Source organism: Elephas maximus, chromosome 17 (assembly GCF_024166365.1).
Source record: "Elephas maximus indicus isolate mEleMax1 chromosome 17, mEleMax1 primary haplotype, whole genome shotgun sequence".
NCBI lineage: Eukaryota > Metazoa > Chordata > Mammalia > Proboscidea > Elephantidae > Elephas > Elephas maximus.
In genome coordinates this window covers 72189534-72211957 of record NC_064835.1, presented here as the reverse complement: position 1 = coordinate 72211957, position 22424 = coordinate 72189534, and the positions used below count along the sequence as shown (strand labels likewise).

Sequence of the window (22424 nt, the reverse complement as noted above, 5' to 3'; positions counted from 1 at the left end):
TGTCAGGCTAGTGCCCTGTAAAAGATACTAGTTTTTCTCTGGTGAGCAGTGCGTACTGAAGGCTTTTGGCTTGTCTGTAAGAAACCCTCTATGTTTGATTCTGGGAGATTCCTAGAGGCCAATAGCCTCTTTCTTAGAGACCCACCACTACCACCAAATGTGAGCCCAGGGCTTTTTAGGGTGGGTAACATTGTGTGGAAGATGGAGGGAGGGTGGCAGGGACTGATGATCTAGTAGAGGAATGTGAAGGGCAACCCGAACAATCCTTTTTATCCCAACCAAGCACCTACTTGTAGGCTTCTATTCTTGCGGTCTTCCCTCTGACTAGTAGCTATAGCTGGTTTACTTCAAGGTACTGGTGAAAACTTCTAGGTTGCATTTTTCTTTTCCTCCTCAAAACCTCCATCTATCTCTTAACAGACTAATCTTCTGAACTGGTTGAGAAGTTATAGTCTTAGTTCTTCAACCTTGGACTTTAGATTTGGTTTGTTATCAGCTCCCCTCTCTCCCCCAAGCCTACATTTTATAATTTACTTATATAAGTTTCATATTTTTTAAGGGTTGGTTATAAAAATTAGCAAGAAAGTCAACTTCATGTACCTTTAGTGTTGTTAAGAATATATTTCTTAAATGACTTACTCTTTCAGTGACCTTTTTAAAAATATATGCCGAGAGCCATGTGAGTCTGTGCCAACTAAGCAAACATTGACTTAGATTTTGTTAAGGGGAGATTATGATTTGAGCCACAGACTTGGTAAAGGTTAAAATGTGACATTAATACTTACTGAGTGCACAGAATGTACCAGGTACTGAAGGTTGTCTATAATTTTCACTACAGCTTTGAAAGGTAGGGGCTGGCAGCTCCCACCCCACCCCCTTTTTTTTTAAAGGTAGAAACGAGGCTTAGAAAGGGCAAGGTCATGTAACTAGTAAATGGGAAATCTGAACTATTCTGACTCCAAATCCAAGATGTTCCATCTATACCATGCTGCCTCTTGAGACATACATGCATACATATATTGCCTTAAATCCCAGAATTAGGCAAGGTATACATAAGCGAAAAGATTTTTTGATACAATAGTAAATTTAAATAACTATAGTCATATATTCATCCCCTTGTAATGTAGTGCTCTTAATCTAAGTATGTTGATTTTCTGGGAAACATTTTTTTTTTTCTTTTTTATTGATGTATAGACAGCAAGTGCATAAATCTTAGTGTACAACTGGATGAATGTTTACAAATATATGCACCTGTGTAACTATAACGCATATCAAGAGATGATAACATTAGCAGCACCCAGCGGACCCCTTTATGCCCCTTCCAGTCAGTACCCTGCCCCCATAGGTTACCACTATCCTGACGTATCACCATAGATTAGTTTTCCCTGTTTTGAATTTCATATAAATGGAATTACACAGTAGCCTTTTGTGTGTGTTTATCTGGCTTCTTTCGCACATTATGTCTGTGATACGGTGTTACGTGCAGTAATAGTTCATTTCACTGCTATGTAGAATCCCATTGTCTGTATATACCAGTTTATTTTAACCGTTCTCCTGCTGATGGAGATTCGAGTTGTTTCCAATTAAGAATAAAGTTAGCATGACCAGTCTTGTACATGTCTTTCAGTGCACTTATGTACTCAGTTTTGTGAGGTATATGCTTGGTCATAAGGTCACGTGCATGTCAAGTTGTAGCAGATATTGCCAAACAGTTTTGAGTGTGCCAATTTATACTCCCATCAATAAAGTCTGAAAATCCCAGTTGCTCTACATTCTTGCCAACAGTGGGTATTGTTAGAATTGCTTTTGTTTTCGTTTTAGCTGTTCCAGTGATTGTGTAGTGGTATCTTACATGGTTTTAATGGGCATTTCCTTGATGACATTTCATATGCATATTGGCCACTTGGTTATCCTTTGTGAAGTACCTTTTCACATATTTTGATAATTTTTCATTGGGTTGTCTCTCAATGATATTTTTAGGAATTCCTTACATATTCCAGATGTGAGTTCTTTGAGAGTTAAATGTATTTTGAGTATATTCTCCTAGGCAGTGGCTTGCCTTTTCATTCTCTTAATGGTGTTTTCTCTTAGTTTGTTTTTTAATAAACAGAATTTTTTAATTTGAATGAAGACCAATTTTTCTTTTATGGTTAATGCTTTCTACGTCTTGTTTAAAACACTTTTGCCTTCTTTTAGAAGGTTAATTGTTTTACTTTTCACATGTAGGTCTGTGATCTATCTGGAACTGATTTTTGTGTAAGGTGTTAGGTAGAGTCAGAGATCATTATGGATATCCAGTTGACCTAACGCTAATGGTTGATAAGGCCATCCTTTCCCCGCCGTACTGCAGTGGCGTGTTTGTTATAAATCATACGAGCATGTGGCTTTAACCCAACTCTTGATACCTAATAGTTTAAGTCCGCCAACTTTGTTCTTCTTGAGAAATAGTTTTTGAATGGCCAGCTAGTCTCAGATAATAGTTGGCCTCAAACCTCCTTTCCTCCTCTGCTTCAAAACCCACCTTGCCTCTTGGCCACCTATCTCTCAGCCTTAGGCTCACCTTGTCTTCTCTCCCATTACCGTTTCAGACTTGGGAATAGAAGTCCTTAAACAAGTGCAGCTCCTCTTCCTATGGGGGAGTAATACTGAGTCACCTTCACCCATTGTATGCCCTACTACCCTGGCTCCTAATCTGGCACAGGGCTCAGAGTTCCACTGCTGATTACTGCTGGATTTCGGGGCTGTTCCCCAGATCCCTCTGTATCAAATTAATTTTGATAAAGGACCACCTATACCTGAATTCCTAAACTCAAGACCCTTTGATTGTCCTAGTTTGTAATGTTGAAGGTTTGCTTTGGTTTGCATTTTTAATTACTGTTATTCACCTATATTTCTCCCTAGTCTCCCTGTAAGGATGTGATTTCCCATGGACAAATCTGCATAGTGCAGGAGACCTGCCCAGATTCTCTTACCTCCATGCTCTACCCACTTTTATGATACCCCAATACTTCCCAGCATTGAGAACATCATGCCAATTATTGGTTGATACCATGGCCTGAGTCTTCCTTGGCTGCCAAGCCTATACCCCATTACTTGTTTACTCTCTTCCAGCAGGCCTTAGAAGGAGCCCTGGTGGCACAATGGTTAAAGGCTTAGCTGCTAACCAAGAGGTTGGCTGTTGAACCCACATAGTGGCTCCATTAGAGAAAAGTCCTGGTGAAATGGACCTGTAAAGATTACAGCCTAGACCCTGTGGGGAAAGTTGTACTCTGTCACACAACAACAACAGGCCTTGGAAGAAGCAGACATAAAAATGGCAAGTTGAACACAACCTGCTCTTCACAAATACACAAACACTTGTTCAGATTATAAAGAAATTGGGCAACTGGTTGGGACTTCTTGTCTCTAGTTCATTCAGGAAGAAGAGACATTTATTGAGTTTGCAAAATTGGATGTGCCAGGCACAGTATTAAAGTAGCTCTTCTATCCTTTTTTCTCTTTCCTGTTAAGTAAAACCCACCAAACCCACTGCTGTCGAGTCAATTCTGACTCATAGCAACCCTATAGGACAGAGGAGAGCTGCCCCATAGAGTTTCCAAGGAGCGCCTGGCAGATTTGAACTGCTGACCTCTTGGTTAGCAGCCGGAGCGCTTAACCATTATGCCACCAGGGTTTCTGCTCCTGTCAAGTAGGAGCAGCTATTTAAAGCCTGTGTTGTCTGTGTAAAAAAGAAATGGGCTTGTCTGATCTCTTTGTTTGTAGATTTATTATACAAATAACACCTCAGTTAAACTTATTTTACTTAGAATTGGCCTTGGACAATGAAGGCTTTTTTTTTTAAAGAAGGTTTCAAGCCTCTTCTGCGCTAGCTGGTTGACATTCTCAGCTGAGGAATGGGAGAGTGGCACTGTCTTAGATTTTGAAGGGTGAGGTTGGCCAGAACCAAGGCCCGCTGGAGAGGAACACACAGCTCAAATTCTTCTCATCAATAGGTGACTCACTTTTGAGAAATGTGGAAATGTCTGTAGAGCCTGTCTCACTTAGAAGGAGAAAGAGGGAGTACCTTGCCAAAGTATGCCAGGAAGAAAAACTACTTTCTAATGTTTTGCTACCTTTGATTAGAAAGTTCCTGATACAGATTTTTTTTTTATTTGCATAAACGTCTGAGTTGAAATAGGCCTTGAACCATTGAAATACTTCATATTTCAGTGAAGAGTTTTGGAAAAACCAATAGGTTTTGCAAGAAAGAAACATTATGGGTATTAAAAAAAAAAAAATGAGGATGTATGATGGTAGAGCCAGTCTGGAAAGTAGTGTTGCATTTTTTTACGAAACTAAACATGCACTTATCGCAGGATCCAGCAGTCACACTTGAACATTTATCCCAGAGAAATGAGAACTTATGTTCACACAGAGACCTCTACACGGATGTTTGTAGCAGCTTTATTCATAATAGTAAAATACTGGAAATGTTTCTCAGCGGGTAAATGGTTGGACAAAGTGGTAAGTTCCTACAATGGAATACTACTTAGCAGTAAAAGGATTGAACTATTGATGTGTGGAACAACCAGAATGGACCTCAGGGCATTATGCTGAGTGAAAAAAAACAACTTGAAAGGGTTATATCCTGTATGGTTCATTTACATAACATTGTTGAGATGACAAATCTGTAGAGATGAAGGACAGATTAGTGGTTGCCAAGAGGCAGGGCTGGGGGGCCATTCTGTATATTGATAGTAGCGTTTACACAAATCTGTACACGGGATAAAATTGCATAGAACCGCACACGTACAAATACAGATGAATGTAAATTTTTTTAAAATGGTAAAAACTGAATAAGGTCTATGCCCATTGCCGTTGAGTCGATTCCAACTCATAGTGACCCTAAAGGACAGGGTAGAACTGCTCCATAGGATTTCCTAAGGAGCACCTGGTGGATTTGAACTGCTGACCTCTTGGTTAGCAGCTGTAGCTCTTAATGACTACACTACCAGGGTTTCCAAAGAAGGTCTATAGTTAACAGTAATGTACCAACAATGAGAATTTCCTGGCCTTCATATTATACTGTAGCTATATAAGATGTCACCATTGCTGGGAACTGGCCGAAGAGTACACAAGACTACTATTTTTGCAACTTTCTGTGAGTCATTTCAAAATAAGTTTAAACTTAAGGTATTATTAATATTTTATAAGTAACGTGTATTAAAACCAACACCCACTGCCATCGAGCTGATTCTGACTCGTAGCAACCCTATAGGACAGTTAAAACTGCCCCATAGGGTTTCCAAGACTGTAAATCTTTTTACAGAAGAAGCAGACTCCCACATCTTTCTCCTGTGGAGCAGCTGGTAGGTTCAAACCACCAACCTTCCAACCAGTGTGTCACCAGGGCTCCTTATAAAATGTGCGTTTAAATGCATATATAATCCAAACCCAGTGCATATATAGGTACATATAAATTTTCTTGAATGGCTGTTTTTCAATTTTTCATTGTGAAACAATCACAAACAAAAAGTTACAAGTTCAGTACAAATAACTTTTTTTTCTGAACACCTTTAGAGTATGTTGCGAATCTGTTGCTCCATCACCCCCAAATACTTCAGTGTGTATTTCTTATAGCCGAGGACATTCTCTTACATAACCACAATACTACCATCAAAATCAAGAAATTAGCATTGATATATTGCTGGTGTGTAATCCTTGGACCCCATTCAAGTTTCAGCAGTTGTCCCGATAATGACATTTGTAGAAAGGGGATCCAGCTGAGAATCAGGCGTTGTATTTAGTTGTCTTTTCTCTTTAGTCGTCTTCAATTTGGAACAGTTCTTCAGTCTTGATTTTCATGACCTTGATACTTTTGAGATTATAGGCCAGTTATTTTGTAGACTGCCCTTCCATTTGAGAGTGTCTAAAGTTTCCTGATGATCAGATTCAAGTTATATGTTTTGGGCAGGAATATTGAAAAAGTGACCCTGTGGTCCTCTCACTGCATCTCCTCAGGTGGTGCGTGGTTTGAATGTTTCTGTTACTTTGCTCATTTGATTAAGGTAGTGTCAGACTTGAGCATTGTAATGTTACACATCTTCCTTTTGTAATTAAGCATGTTGTAGAGAGATACTTTGTAACTATGCATGTATCATGTTCCTCATCTTTTAGTTTATTCACTTACGTATTTACATCCGGGAGGACCCATAGTTTATTATTTTATTCAGCGGGTTATACTCCATTATTTATTTAGTTTATTGCCCCCGATGTGGCCAGTACAAGCCCCTTCAAGCTGGTGTCTGTATCCTTTTGACAAGACCCCATCATTATGAATACTTTTCAATTTAAAAAGAGAGCAAGAGAGAAGAATCATGGCTGCAAAACATGCCATTGTAGGGATATAGCATAATTTACTTAATCCCTTTGGAGCATTTTTACATTTTGGATATTAGTTATCTTTGTACCTAAGTAGTAAGTTATACAAGCTTGTGCAAATATTCCCTTAGTCTATATTCGTGGAAATGGAGTTGATTGAGTCAGAGGGTTGTTTGTTGAAGAGCTTATACGTGTATAGCAAAAGTGCCTTCTGGAAGCCTTGTAACAATTTACATCTACAGCAGCAGTGTATGTGTGCAGGTGTCCCTTTCCTCATACTCTCATTAACAATCACAGAATATTTTTTTCTAAATTTTATTTACCGTTGAGAATATGCACAGCAAAACATATACCAATTCAGTTCTTTCTGCATGTACAGTTCAGTGACATTGATGACACTCTTCGAGTTGTGCAACCATTCTCACCCTTCTTTTCTGAGCTGTTCCTCCGTCGTTAACATAAACTCACTGGCCCCTAAGGTTCCTATCTAATCTTTTGGGTTGCTCTTGTCAATTTGATCCCATACAGGTAGTTCTTAAAAGAGCATAATCTCAAGGCAGACCTGTTTTTACTAGTTAAGCTAGATTATTCAGGTTTAAGAAGACTTCAGGTGATATATTTTGTTTAAGGTTTAAAGATTATCTCGGGGCAATAGTTCAAGGGGTTCATCCTCCCTTCCTGACTCCGGAAAGTATGAAACCCATGAGAATGTGAAATTCTGCTCTGTATCTTCCCCTTTTACGATCGGGATCCTTCTGTGGAACCTTTGATCACAACGTTCAGTGATGATAGCCAGGTACCGTCGAGTTCTTCTCGTCTTGTGGCAGAGGAGGCAGTTAGCCACACATTCCATTTCTTTCCTCCTACTCCTGACTCTCCTCTGCTGCTCCAGTGGAGTAGAGACCACTTCTTGTGCCTTGGATGGCCACTTGCAAGCTCTTAACACCCCAGACACTGCATGGCAAACTAGGAGGTGGAGCGGAAGCACTGAACACGTTATTAGGACAATTAAATGTGCTATTCCATGAAACCATGACCCTAAACTTCCAAACCGAGGAATCTAATCTATGAGGTGTTTGGTTTTTCATAAGCAGCCTCATCAGCTACTCTTTGTTTTTGTCATTGTAAATATATCTATCGCACAACTTTTGCCAATTCAACTTTTTTACAGGTGTAAAGTTTAACAGCAATTACAATAATCAGCTACGCAACCCTACCCTTAATCAATGCGATTTTTCTTTCACCATTAGCCCCCTTTTCCCCCTCCCTCTCGCCCCTGGTAACCACCAATAAACTTTGGTCTCTGTACATTTGCCTTTCTTGTCTTTTTATATAAGCGAGGTCATACAATATTTGTCCTTTTGTGATTGGCTTATTCACTCAGCCTAATGTCTTCAAGCTCCATCCATAACTGTCACAGAATATTTTTAAATAACAATTTCATGGATCCCTTACTGGCGCAGATGGTTAAGTGCTTGACAGCTAGCTGAAAGGTTAACAATTCGAACCCACCCAGAGGTACCTCAAAAGACAGGCCTGGCAATCTGCTTCCAAAAGGTCACCCTATGGAGTAGTTTTACTCTGCACACATGGGTTGGACTGAACTCAGCAGCAACTAACATCACCAATAAGAGTTTTATAATTACGGGCACACGAACCATAGAAAAAACCATATTTTCTTCCCACATTTAGTGTCCTGATAATCCCTCCACGAAGCATTAGGAGGGATTATCAGGACACTAAATGTGGGAAGAAAATATGGTTTTTATGTACCTTTTTTGTTTCTTGTTTTTTTCCCTTTTCTCTTTAAACCAGCAGCAGAAAAGAAGGGTATCTTAGAGCTAAAAACAGTTACTTCCTTCTTTATGATGCTCATTTCGTAAGGAAGATAAGTTAAAGTAGATACATTACAATGGAGTCTTTTACTTTTCTTATGTCTTGCTCATTTCTTGCTCGTTTCTTTCAAACAACTCCCATGACTGACCAGTCTTTGACCTCACAGATCCTTTTCAAAATTCTGAAGCTCTGACGTAAGCTCCAGGAGGCTTGGGTTCGTGTGCCCTTCTCTACTAACCAGCTGTATGACCTTTGCAAAAATTACCCACCAGTAGGCCTCATTTTCCATGTCTCTAAATTATGTGGTTTCTAAGGCACCTTCAAACTCTAAAGCTGAAAAATCTCACAAAATTTCATTCTGAAAGTTGGAAGTGACTTTTTCCAGCTTGCAAACCTGGTTTGATTCTACAGTAAACATTTTCCTTGTATATCCAGCTTGGTAACTGTGCGTTGCAGAAAAGCACCAGCTCAGTGTTTGGGGCTGGTTTTATTCTAGGACTTCGGTGGGCTGTTTTTGCATTGAATGTTAAGTCTGTCTTGTGACACTTTTGAGTCCTTAGCACAAATGGACAGAAGAGTCCAGAAACGCTCCATTTAAGAATTACTGTGTGAAAAGGAAGATACTATAAATCCATGAGTACGGGAAGGATTACTCAATAAATGGGATATGATGATTGGTGGGCTATTTAGAAAATATTATTAAGATGCCTGTTTTACATCATACACCAAAATAAGTTTTGGATGTATTAAAAATTAAATGTAAAACAATCACTATAAGACTAGAAGAAAATAGAAGTGAATTAACTTGGGTCAGAAATGAACACTGAAAAGCAAAGTGAAGAAAATATTTGTAGCAAATATTACAGATAAAAGTTTTGTCTTTTAATTACAAAGAATTAATACAAATCCATAAAAGCACTGAGTCCCCAGTAAACTTGAAAGAGAACTTAAGAGAAAAAGCATATGCTCTGAGTTTTGTGGATATACTTTTTTAAGTGTATATTTTGAAATTCTCTGGAATTACCAAATTCAGTAATACCCTACCAATGCTCTTGGTAATATAAAGTAGATTTTTTTTTCTTTTTGCCAATGTATTCTAGCTATATGTATATAGAATTTTTTGGTTTTATTATAGCTGTATAATCTCACTTAAGAAAAAAACAGTTTAAAAGTTTCAAAACAGAGCAGTGTAAATTTGCATTGTTTACAAGTAGGTTTAGGAGTCCCGGCTGGTAAAAACAGATAAGTGCTGAACTACTGGCTGAAAGGTTGGAGGTTCAGACTCACCTAAAGGCTCCTCAGAAGGCAGGCTTGCCATCTACTTTGCACACATGGGGTTGCCATCAGTCAGAATCAACTCAACCTCAACTAAGAGCAACAAAGCAGCTTTGAGATAATTTTTAAAGGCCTGGTGTATGTAATCTCTCCTCTCCCCCCCAAAAAAAACACTTTTTTTTTTTTTTTTACAGGTGTGAATTAATTATTTGAAAGCACTTAAACAATGGAGCCAGACATCATTCGAATGTACTCTTCATCCCCACCACCGCTAGACAATGGAGCCGAGGATGACGATGACGATGAATTTGGGGAATTTGGTGGGTTTTCAGAAGTTAGCCCTTCTGGTGTAGGGTTTGTTGATTTTGATACCCCAGATTATACTCGTCCCAAGGACGAGTTTGTACCTTCAAACCATTTTATGCCAATTCATGATTTCTCAGAAAATGTAGATAGCCTTACAAGCTTTAAGCCCATTAAAAATGGCAATGATAAGGACATCACTGCTGAACTTTCTCCTCCTGGGAAAGGACAGTCTGATGTTTTACTTTCTGCCACCAGCACAGAACTAATTCCATCTAAAACTTTAGATATTTCCATTGATGGTCTGGAAAGTCCAGGAGATTTAAATAAAGCAGTGGAACAGAGACAGAATGTTGGAACACCTGAAAGTTTCTCTCCAGGAGATTTTAGAACTGATATGAACATTGTTCACCAAAACAAGCAGTTAGAGAGCTGCAATGGTGAAAAGGCTCCTTGTCTGGAGATTCTGACGAACGGGTTTGCAGTACCAGAAACTGTAAATCCTCAGGGAACAGATGATCTGGACACTGTAGCCGACTCAAAGGGACTAAAGCCTCTTAGCACTCAGAGCACTGAGTATAATTTTGACTCTGCACCTAGTCCTCCTGAGGAATTTGCAGATTTTGCCACATTTTCCAAAAAGGAAAGGATGCAACTGGAAGAAATAGGATGTATAGTTTTAAATGATAGAGAAACACTAACCGTTCAGGAAAACAATAAAATTAACAGAGTCAGTGAACTGAGTTGTGTAAAAGAAGCGTCTTTGGATAGAAGCTTTGGCAACAAAGGAGACACTGACAGAGAGGAACAGGTCTGTGTTCAGGAAGGAAGCATAGTGAGTAACAGAGGTTTCAGTACTGAGAAAGAAGGCTCTACAGCACTGCAACAGGATGAGCTTTTTAATTCTAGTGCTCCATCACATGCTTGGAGCTTGGTAGACACAGCTGATGATTCAGAAGCCAGTAGGAGAGAACAATGTAAAACTGAGGAAGAACCTGATTTATTTCCTTCTAAATGTGCTCACCTCTGCATGGATTTTATTAAAGCTAACGATGCTGGTAATGAAGTTGATTCTTCCAAAGAAGAAACTACAAAGTTTACTAATTCCCAAAGCCCCAGCATCGATCCCACAGAAGAAAATGTTTTAGACGATTCTCTAAGTATAAAAAATGGCGATAGTAGTAACGACTTTGTGACTTGCAACGATACAAATGAGGATGATTTTGGTGACTTTGGCACAGCCAGTGGCGCAACTCCACCTTTTGCCCCTGGCACTCAAGATTCCATGAGCGACATCACTTTCGAAGAGTCCTCAGAGCACTTTCCACATTCTAGTGAACCAGGTGATGACTTTGGAGAGTTTGGGGATACAAGTGCTGTTTCTTGCCAAGAAGAAATGATATTTACCGAGTCAGACCTAAAACAGACTTCTGATAGTTTATCAGAAGGATGTCAGTTGGCAAGAAAGCCTCCTGGGGCAGGCATTGAGCCTGTTTCAAAACTGGAAAATGGGCAAGAAGGAGAGTTTGGCGATTTCGATTCTGTGCCAGATGATCAGGATGACTGCAGTGCTTTTCAAGACTCGGATGATTTTGCGGACTTCAGTTCAGCTGGCCCTAGTCAAGTCGCGGATTGGAACGCTTTTGAGGATGAGCAGAAAGAGAGTTGCTCTTGGGCTGCTTTTGGAGACCAGCAAGCTACTGAATCTCACCATCGAAAGGAGGCCTGGCAGTCACATAGGACAGATGGAAATACTGCTACTCCAGGAACCCCCCAAAGCCACAGTGTCCCTTCAGCAACTTCCAGAGGAGCAGTGGCTACTGGCCAGTTACAGGAATCAGCCACTGCAGTTCAGGTATTTACAGATTTTCTCTATTTTGTCTGACATATTAATTGCTGTGGAGGCTTCTAATTTAGCTTTATTTTATTTATTTTTTTTATTTTTGCTAGGGTACCTGTTAAAGGAGTCTTTTTTTCTGACATATATTGCTTGCCTGATGTGTGGGTTAGTTATATTTCTGCAACTCTTTGGTAAGCTAAATAGTCCTAGGATAAAGCTTGGTAAGATTTTTCTTTATCTTAGTGAATTTAATAATTACAGAAATTCATCAATTTGGTGTTTTGGTTTGATTAGGAATGTAAATCATATTTATGTAAAACTCCATTCATTGGCAAAATAACCATTTAAGTGAATCCTTCAGTTTTTACCTTTACAGTGATTTTAAAAGAAGGTTAAACTGAGATTTAGTTTTGTTTGTTTTTTTTAACTTCGGAAAAAGATGTCTGTTAATTTTATCCATCAGAGGCTTAGGAGATTGAAGTACGGATTGGTTGTAAGAGAAAGTAAGCAGAAGTTGAAACCCCAGCCTGTGCTAAAGGCTATCATGAATTGAAAGATAGAAAAAGAATTTAGAAAATGCAGTTCGGACCTCATAACTTAGCAGCTGCTTTTAAAAGGCCTGGGGTGAGGGTGGGCATGGATTAAGGTTTAGACCTAGAACAAAAACACAGCCACAGATTGACTTATTGTGGTTGTATTTATTTGCTTATACTTTCTTAAAATGTGGATTTATGTTTGCTGTCCTTAAGGCATGGAACCCTGGTACACAGTTGTTAAGAGCTAGGGTGCTAACCAAAAGGTCAGCAGTGGCAGTTGGAATCTACCAGCCACTCCTTGGAAGCCCTATAGGGCAGTTCTACTCTGTCCTATAGGGTCACTTTGAGTCAGAGTGGACAGCAACAGGGTTTGGTTGGTCCTTAGGGCATAGGTGTGTTTGGGAAAGTATTTTCACCACCCTCCCCTCACCCTTACCCCTGTATTTTATCCTTTTCAAGTCTAGGCTCATTTAGAGAAGATTCTCTAAGTTTTATTTTGACCTAAAGTAGCCCCAAGAAGTACAGGTACAGTTTGATATAAGGTTGTTCCCCAGCCTAGAGTTACACCATGTGCTAAATTTCACTTTTCCTCAGCCTGGGGAGGGGGGTAAAAGTGGGCGCTCCATTGAAAATCACAGCTTTATCCTGATAATTGATGTATTTAACTGCTGGTCCACAGGCTTATTTTAAAGATACTATGAAAACAATCAGAATCTATAAACACTGGTTTTCTAGGTATCTTTTGTTAAAAAAAACCATTTTCCCTTGGAAATATTTCCAGAGTCTTGAGTGTTAATCAAAATGATCCTACATCATTGCTTTGATACCTTTGACACAGTAAGATTTAGAGATATTACAGTATTACCAGTTGGTGTGCACAGCTAATCACTTCTCATTTGGCTTTATGTGTCTGAATAGTTTAATTTCCTAATTCAGGTATTACATGGCTTGGCTAATGTATATTACTCCTGTCTTGTAATTTATTATTGAGGTAGAAGCTTGCAGTTTTAAACAAGTAATGAGCTAATTATAATGCAAAGTGAAGACTGTTGGTTTTGACCTAACCCACTCACTGTTTAGTTTCATCTTACTACTAGAGAAGAGGGTGACACTAGTATCGGATGATCTTTAGTTGGTAGCGTTAGAACTTTGACATAGTGTGACCACTCAGATAGGGGTTCCTTGCATCATTTATGTATAATTTGGCCATTGGACCATAGAGCATAATGAAGCACATGGACTGTTTGAAATCTGATGGGTCCAAGTTTGAATGTTGACTCAGCTTTATGATTTTGGTCAAGTTACTTCCCTGAACTCAGTTGTCCAAAAAAAGGGGATGATACCTACTTCAGAGGATTTTCGCAAAGATAACATAAAAGCAAATGAGAAAATGAGTGAGAAAAAAAATCAGTCTGCTGAAAAATTGGAATTTTGTAGTATGATTCAATTTATAAAAAAAACACAAAAACTGCATATATGTGGTAAGATGCATAGAGACTCCCCGAGATACGTTTGAGAACCAGTGGGTGAGCTGGTTTTGCTGAATGAGTTAAGTAAATTGGAGCAGAATTTTGGAGATTGATGTTGTGGAGGAGAGACTGCAGGAAGGGACCCAGAATGGCGGGAAGGAAGTTGGGGTAGGAAAGTGGGTAAGCCCTGCCGCAGGAGTGGCCAAGTAAAGTGGGTCAAGGTTATGCGGTGACTCCCATTCTTCCCCTGCTGTGGTGATGGAGATCCGTGGTCTGCAGTTCTTCCTTGGCCTCCATGTTCTGCTGGAAAACTGCATTAATCTAGTCTCCTTACAGAGGTTTCGATTTATTGGTATTTTTCTGAAAATGCTTCTCCTAATTGCTGCAGTGTTGAGGACAGCACAGAAATCCTTACATATCAATGGCAGGAAACATTAGGTTTTTGATGGGAAAACTTGAAATGATTTACTCCTGTTGAATCCTCCCTGGATGCATCTAACACCCAGAACAGAGTGCCATCAAGTGGTTTTGTCCAAATCCTGCTTCGACAAAGTGTTGTGAGGCTCTTTTAGAATTCAGAACCCAATAAAAGCCATATGGTGAACATTTATTGAGAAATACACATTCTTCTCCCTTGGGTGATTTTTTTTTTTTTTTTTTTTTTTTACCCCTGAGACCCCAGAGTTCAATAGATCTCATTCTGTTGTCAACATTCTCATAAATTGTTGAGAAAAGCAAGTGTTGGTATCTCCATTGTACAGATGGGAAATAAGCGAAAACTGTCTTTTGTTTTTTTCAGTTTTAGAGCTAACCTTAAGATTTAAAACAAAACAAAATGACAGCAACAACAACCAAAAAGCCCTCCCTCATCTCAAAGCACTCCTCTTTTCCAAAAGACTATTATGAATATTATTCCAGTGATTTTCAGTTTTTTTAACTTTTAATGTCTTAGAAAGGAATCTTGGTTGAAATAGCGGAAACACCTTTTTCTTCATGTATGGTAAAAGAAATAATGTCATAAGCACTGCATTTAATCTTGAACTATTGTAAATTTTTAAATATTCTGCTGGGTGTTGTATGAGAATTTATGTAATTGGTAGCTAATCTGTTTATATTAATTGGCTATCTAAAAGGAGGCTGTTAGCCATCTAATTGATAATACTATTGGGAAAACATTATTAGATGAAGATTCATTTTTGAGAGCTTTAAAAATTAAGAGTATCACAAAAAAGAAGCCTCACTAACGCTTTAGCTTATATTGTTCCTGGATTATTTAAAGTTGTTGGTTTGTTCACCAGAAAGTCAGTCTTCTCCAGCTGAGAACTATATTTTCACCTTCATTTATTTAATCATCTACCTAAGATTTGTATAGATCTTCCCTTCAGTGGGTGAACACTTGAACTTGTGACTGACAACAGAAAAGTAAGCAACAAGGGAATTGAGACTTAGGGCTTTGGCCTTACTGCTCTTCGCTTGTTTGAATAGCATTTCCTTTTGCTGTTTTTCCCTCAGAAGACTTTTGACATTCTGGTCTTTAATTCCAGCATAGAAATACTTCATTAGGTTGATTGCAGAAATCATGGAGAAGGGGCAGACCATCGTTTTAGAGCGTGCTGAGTATTACAGTTAGTTGCTCTTGTTTTTTTATAGCTTGAAATTGGGGATTGCCAAGTATACAATTGTAGATTGTACTTGATATCTTACTTAATATTTAATGGTGGGGAGGCATAAGGTATCCTCTTAAATGGAAGATTAAATTACCCAGTGGATTTTATGTTTCTTTTAAGCTTCCATTTAAGTGCAAGCACCTAGTGCTGTCAATATTAAAACTATTGACATTCATTAACTTCTGTTCCTAAGCAAAAAAGGAAAAAAATAACTGGAAATATGTTGAAAGAGCTTTAAGAGTTACCTTAGATATAAGGTGCTTTAAAGGAGATGTGCATTTGAGGGGTCCAGAAGCCTAGGTGCTAGTTACACCCCTTTGAAAAGCTGAATGTGACTTATAAGAGGCTTTATCTTTTTATACTTCCATGTTGTTATTTGTAATAGAGGGAACACCATATGCCCATATTTAGCTTTCAGGATTTTTGGAAGACTTGTAACCTGTTTGTGACTGAGACACACCATTTGGGAAGCTCTGCATTAAATAATATGGCTAATTTGCACCAGTGGATAAAATGAAATGACAGCTTATAAACTCAGGCCTTTCTTCCCCCACCCCAAGACATGGAGATTTGACAGAACTGCAGAGTGGTGGAAGTTGTGAATTTATACAAGATGCTTTGTCTGCATTGATGAATCAAACCATCAGATAGTTAATTGTTTTTGCTTGCCCAGGAAGCGAATCTGGTTTGAAAAAATAAAATAATTGTGGAGACATTCAAGGTCATGGAAGATCCTGATAGGAAAACAAATATATGAGAAGATTGGGAAAGAGGAAAATGCTATAAAAGCCAGTGCACCTCAGTATGACTTTTGGGGGCCCCTCTCCTCCTCCATTAAAAAAAAAAAAATTATATAATTCTATTTTATGACAGTTGATATAAAGATATATTAGCTGTTAAAACATTTTCATATACCCATAAAAGGATTTTGAGTCCTGGGCCCTGTGCCTGCTTAGGTAAGTTGGCCCTGGGTGTATATAGAGGTTAAAAGCAGGACTCGGGGGTCACACACTGCTAGATTCAGGCCCAGGTTTTGGCACTAACTTGCATTAGCAATTTCCTTAAGCCTCAGATTTAGAGAATAATTACAGCACTTACTTCAAAACTCTCAGGCAGACAGAATAAAGTTGTGCACGTAAAGGTGCTTACACCACAGAGCCTGGCATGTGATAGGTGCTCAGTAAATGTTAGCTGTTACTGGATAACCTCAGAAATGAACTTACGGAAAATGGTTTTCAGGAAGCATAGGAATCAGTGTTGCCAATTGGGTTTTTTCCTGGAACAGTGGAAAGTAATAAGGAGGCAAGACAGAATTTGTGTGAAAGTGCCCCCAGCTCTGGCTCAGGTCAGTATACTCACCTGTCGAGCTATTTTGAGAGCAGATGCTGCCACTCTGGGCTAGTTCCTGTTCTCAGAATAGTTAGGACAGGCAGCCTTCTGATCACAAGTGCACTTCTGTCTGGTGACCTCCTCCTTTGGGTTTATCGCATTGGCCACTGAGAGAGAGAATAAAAAGGGAGCCTTGGACTTTCTCGAAGAACATTTGAAGAACGTTTGACTTTCAACCGGACATGTATCACAGCCAGACTTCTTAAAACGTTTAATGGCCAGGTGTGTAGCTGTTTGCAAGGCTTAAAATGTGGTATACATATGAATAGAAGGACAGACCCGAGTTACGGAAACTGGTATTCAGCTAACCAGTCACCAGTTTCTGTATTCCCAGTTGGAGGAAGAAGCGATGGTTATTTTTCCCCTTTGTACTTTGGAGTTGAAGGTGTTTACAATTCAAGTAATTGGTGTGAATATTATTTTATTTCATTTCCTGGTGAGTTAGTATTGTAACCTCAGTTAAATATTTAGTGTGTGCAGAATGTGTGCACTTATTTGTTACCCTTATACTCACTAGGGTACAACACTGACTCTGTAATAAAAATGTACAATTTGCTTTACTGAAAACTAACATTCTAGTGTTAGATAAATAGTTTGCTTTTTAAAATACAGTCATCACCTCAGCAGTTAGTGTCTCTGGGCTTCGCTTTCTTCATCTGCAATGTGGAGATAATACTTATCTCGTGGGTTTCTTTTAGAAGACTCATCAAGTAATCTATGTACAGCGTCAAACATATTAGGTAATACATAGAAGACATTCAGCTATTGTTATTTATGTATGTTATAATTATATAGATACACCTAGCCTACCGAAAAAAATGATACCGGTGGCTTACAGTAAGATAGACTTTCATAAGTAGAACAGATATGCCCCCTGCAGTCTCAAATAAAAGTCACATGCTTTTTTTTTTTTTTTTTTTAATCTAGTGCACACTGATGTAGCCAGCATCTGTGGAATACTAACTTTGCAGGAATCTAGGTCCCAGCAATTCCAGAATTACACATGGGCCCTGCCCACAAGGCTGCTGTAGTTTTTAGAACTCAGACTTAAACCTGCTCTCCCAACAATATTGTGCTGTGGTTAAAACTCTGAAGCTGGACTTCCTGGCATAGAAGTCTGCCTCCTTAGTTAATATTCATGTGACCATGAGCAAGTTACTTCAACCTGTCTGTGCTCTGTTTTTGTCATCTCTAAAACGGGGGTAATAATATTACTATTACCTCCTTCATATGGTTTCTAATAGACTTAAGAGAGTCAGTATGTGCAGAGCATTGAGAATAATGCCTGGTACACGGTGACCACTATGTAAGCATCAAACCGAAACCGTCGTACATCATATCAGGCCTTTTGTACTTTCTGACCAGGTTTCAAAGAACCTTCTTTTCATCTTTTGTTGAACTTAGGCCCTCAGTTTCCTGAACTGAATTATACTTGTCTTATTTGCTTTACATACATATTTGCTTTACATACAACACCGTGGCTGCAACAATGGACTCAAGCATAACAACAATTATGAGGATGGCGCAGGACCAGGCAGCGTTTTGTTCTGTTGCACGTAGAGTCACCGTCAGTCAGAACTGACTCGATGGCACCTAACAACAACAACAACAACATGCTGCTGTATCTGCCTAGAGAAACTGGAGTTCAACCAGGCCAACTTTGTCGCAAATTCCAAATAATGGAGTATAATTTTTTTTTTGGACTTTTACATCTAATAAAATTCACAGGTACTATAATGTATTATTAACATCTTTTTCTGAGTTAATCAGATACAAGATATTTTAAAAATTAGGTGATACTCTTGTTGACTCAAGACCAAGAGTAGACCTGTTATGGCTGAATATTTTATAAAGGAACAGGCATTCACTTAAGCAGGGGTAATATGAAAGTTTCTTTTTGCTCATCCACAGAATAAATCCATGTTTAAATAATATTTTGCTTTGTTGAGTTTGTAATTGTGATGTGATTTAATTTATTTATTTGGTCTAAGGCTGTTGTGTATATTAAACTATCCTTAGCTCATAGTGTTGAGAGAAAAAAACTGTATATACTTAAAAATGGTTAAAATTATTTAGTGAAGTTACCACACACACAAAAAAACTTGAAACTTTTGCCATCATCACAGTTTCAATATATTATCTCAGATGCTCAAATATTATGCTCAAAATGATGACTTTTAAAAAATGTAGTGTCTGATTACAGCACAGTTTTGGAAAATATGTTTCTTGAAAGAAACTTGTCTGCGTGATGACAAGAGACACTATTCCTATCTGTGGTAGGTTAATTCCTTCTGTTAGTTCTATTGTTGTACTTGTTATACTTATCAAGTTTTGGACTATGTCCTGTCATATTTTTGAACTTTTAACTTTGCTTCTTTGGAAGAAAAATACTCTTAAACACTCTTAAGATTGTGGTTTGTATACTTTGTATTTTATTTTATCTACACTTTGTATTTTATAATGCAGTCAAGATTTAAGTCACAAGTACCAAGTCAATCAAAATGTTTACTAGTTTCCAACATTTAAAAACCACAAGGAATAGCAGTAAGAGGTTCTATTTATATAAAAGGTTCTTAAAAATAGATATTAAAAAAGTAGGTCTTCCTCTCCCCTCCCCCCACAATGCAAGAGGAAGATCTCTGGGAGGATACAAAATACTTGGATTATTTCACGTCTTCTTCTGTCATAATGGTAGAAGTTGATAGAGATAAGTACTTTCATAATGATTTAAAACGCTAAATAGCTATAGAGAAACATCCTTAGTAAGCTTGGAGCCTAGTTTTGACACTATTACCTGACAAGCCACTGTGTCTTTTTGTATCATCTGTATAATAGCAGTAATCCGAAAAAAACCAAACCCATTGCCGTTGAGTCAATTCTGACTAAAATGGACTCTATAGGACAAAGTAGAACTGCTCTATAGGGTTTGCAAGGAGCAGCTGGTGGATTCGAGCTGTTAACCTCTGTGCCACCAGGGCTCCAAAGCTTCCACCTCTTCAGTGACACACTAGGTGCTAGTATTTAATCCTCTAATTCTACATCTACCCTGGAAGGTAGGCCTGAAACTTCCAGTTTATAAATGCAGAAACTGAGTCTCTACTGAAGTGTTGTAATTCCATCATTCGTTTGCTTACTGGAACACAGTAGTGAGTGAAACATGGCATTATTTATTATCTGAGCAAGGTAGTAGTGAGAAACTCATTTTAAAGGATGTCCTTACCGTCAAACTGGCTTTGTGATAGTTCAAAGATGATTTTCTTTTAAAAGTGAAATGTCAGGAGAAATTTAATTTTAATCATAATCTTGGCTAATTCTGTTAGCCACATTCTTGCTGAATTCTTGAACAGTTCCCTCTTTTTGGTTCAGTTAGTGGACTCTGGTTATTTGAATCTTGTTGTTTATTTATTGCTCTACCTCGGGGGCCAGCAAACTATGACCCATGGGACAAGTCTGTCTTGTCACCTTTTTTTGTAAATAAAGTTTTCCTGGAACACAAACCAAACCAAACCCACAGCCGTCAAGTCGATTTAACGAGCCTACAGGGCGTAGAGTTTCCAAGGAGCGCCTGGTGGGTTCGAACTGCTGACCTTTTGGTTAGCGGCCAAAGCACTTAACCACTATATGCCACCAGGGTACGGCTACATTTATTTGTTTATGGAGAGCCTGCAAAACCTAAAATGTTTACTATCTGGCCCTCAGTAGAAAAGATCCCGTACCCCTGCCCTCTTCTACCTCACTCAGGAAAAGATTTGATGCAATCCAATTTAATACCTAGTCCTAAAAATATATAGAACTTGCTCTTTAAATTTCCATGTAATGTACAGTGAAACCAGTGAGAGCCAGAACTCGGCAGGACTGCCTTGTTTTTCTGGTCTCGCAAGTTTTCTGCCTTTGACAGAATACAGTCTTACCACTTTCCTCTCGCTCATTTTAGGGGAATATATTTGAGTTTTCCTTCTCTGACAGGTTTCTGCCTTACACAGGTTCCGCTTTTGCAGGTTTTACCGGGTATTCTTTACGGGAGAACGTTGGGGACAAAGTGAAAGTTGAGGTGATACGGTTAATGTTTAGTTTCCTCAAGAACATTCTGCTAATTTGAGAATTTGCTCACTGGTGTATTTACAACCTGGTTTTTTTTTTTTTCTTCTTGGAGCGGGGGGAGGTATTGCCCAAATAAGTGAATGTATCTTGGGGTCATTTCTTTCTTCCTATGATAAAAGTTTTTTTTCTATCCCATTAAAAGGATAACAAAAGAGGATACAAGAAAGATTCTGTATTAATTTACAGAGAACTAAAATTTGGTCTTGTGTGAGTTTTTGTTTACCTTCCCTACCCCTGAGGAGCTAGTGCTGCATCATGTTTCCAATTAGAAGGTTACGTTACCTGATCCTTCTCCGAGTCAGCTCTGCCCCTGCCCTCTGTGGAAGAGAGGGAGTGCCAAGTCCCCTGGATGCGCTCAGGTTTCACAGGCCTTGGGATCGCAAGTCTCCCCTCTCCTTTAGGTTTCATAATTGATAGTGAGAACCTTTCCCATCTCTCACATGTGAATATAATGAAGGTGTTAGAGTGACTTATGTGGAGATCACAGAAGAGCACCCCGAGACTAATTATGCGGCGTTCAGCTTTTTGCCCTGATGCTGCATCCGAAAGAGATTTTGGTTTGGAAAATCCATTTGGGAAAATGTTTCCTTTTGTTTTTCATTTCTCTGGTTGCCGACTATACTACACTACAGAAATCAGGTGTTACATTGTTTTTATTACTTGGCAGCAAGTACAAACACGTGGCATTTTCTTGTCCACCGAGTACCATTTCAGTAGTGCACTTAATCTTCCAGAGGCTTTAACTTATTAAGAGTTTGTATTCCTATCTGATGTTTAAGTAGTAAATTGTGCTACATTGAAAACCATCTGACATGTATCTGAAATACAATTAGGAAAGTGGGAATAAATGTCACTGTAGGTTGCACGTGTAGGCTAAATCTAGCAGCACCCCAAAAATGTAAGTTAATTTAAATCCAACAAGTTTTAATTAATAAAAATACTCCAGAATACCAAGAGATTTATCTGTCTGACCTTGGTGAAAATACTCTAGGGAATATTCAGGCTTTGCTTGAAAGGAAGGTAGTTTTCTATTCAAAAAATACAAACATGCGCCGTAGAAGAATAGAGAAATAGAATTTCTAAAAGATAAATCATGAAAATAATAAATGAACTGCTGAATTTCTTATGTAAAAATTGAGACATTCTTTCCTACTTTGGCTTATACTGTTGGCAACAAAGGTATTTTTTTAAAGGCTTCCAAATTTCAAGTGTCTGGGTCCAAAAAAAGGGTTCTTACTCCGCTATACTACCGTAATACTTTTCAGGCGCATCCAATCTTATCGTTCCTAAATCTACAGTATGTAAATGGTGGTGAGCGATATCTCAGTGTGGTGGAGAAGAGTATGAATGATGCCGGCTGTCAAGTTTGGTTGTTTTGTTTTAGGCAGATTATTCAAACTTCGAGATCACTTTTTCACTGTACAACTCGGTCATATTTCTTCTTTATAGAATTTTAAAAAGGATTAAATAAGATAATGTTTGTAAAGTACCAGGTATGATACGGGGCATGTAGCTACATGTATTTGGCACCTGCTGTATTAACACCATGATTATTGACAGTAATGTAACATCTAGAACAAACGTTCTATAAGTGGTACTTAATGTTCCTTTCATTCGGTATTTCAGTACCTGAGTGGTGATTTCAGTG

At 38.5% G+C, this 22424-nt stretch overlaps 1 protein-coding gene across 2 annotated transcripts in view; it reads left to right on the top strand.

Annotated features, from left to right (window-relative positions):
• The window catches only part of AFTPH (aftiphilin), a 71093-nt gene that overhangs the window by 19104 nt on the left and 29565 nt on the right, over positions 1–22424 (top strand). For both annotated transcript variants that reach the window (XM_049856539.1, XM_049856540.1), the window contains exon 2: positions 9666–11629. In XM_049856539.1, coding sequence (XP_049712496.1) covers positions 9698–11629 — 1932 coding nt within the window. In that variant the 5' untranslated portion in view covers positions 9666–9697. The remainder of the gene's footprint in view (positions 1–9665; positions 11630–22424) is intronic.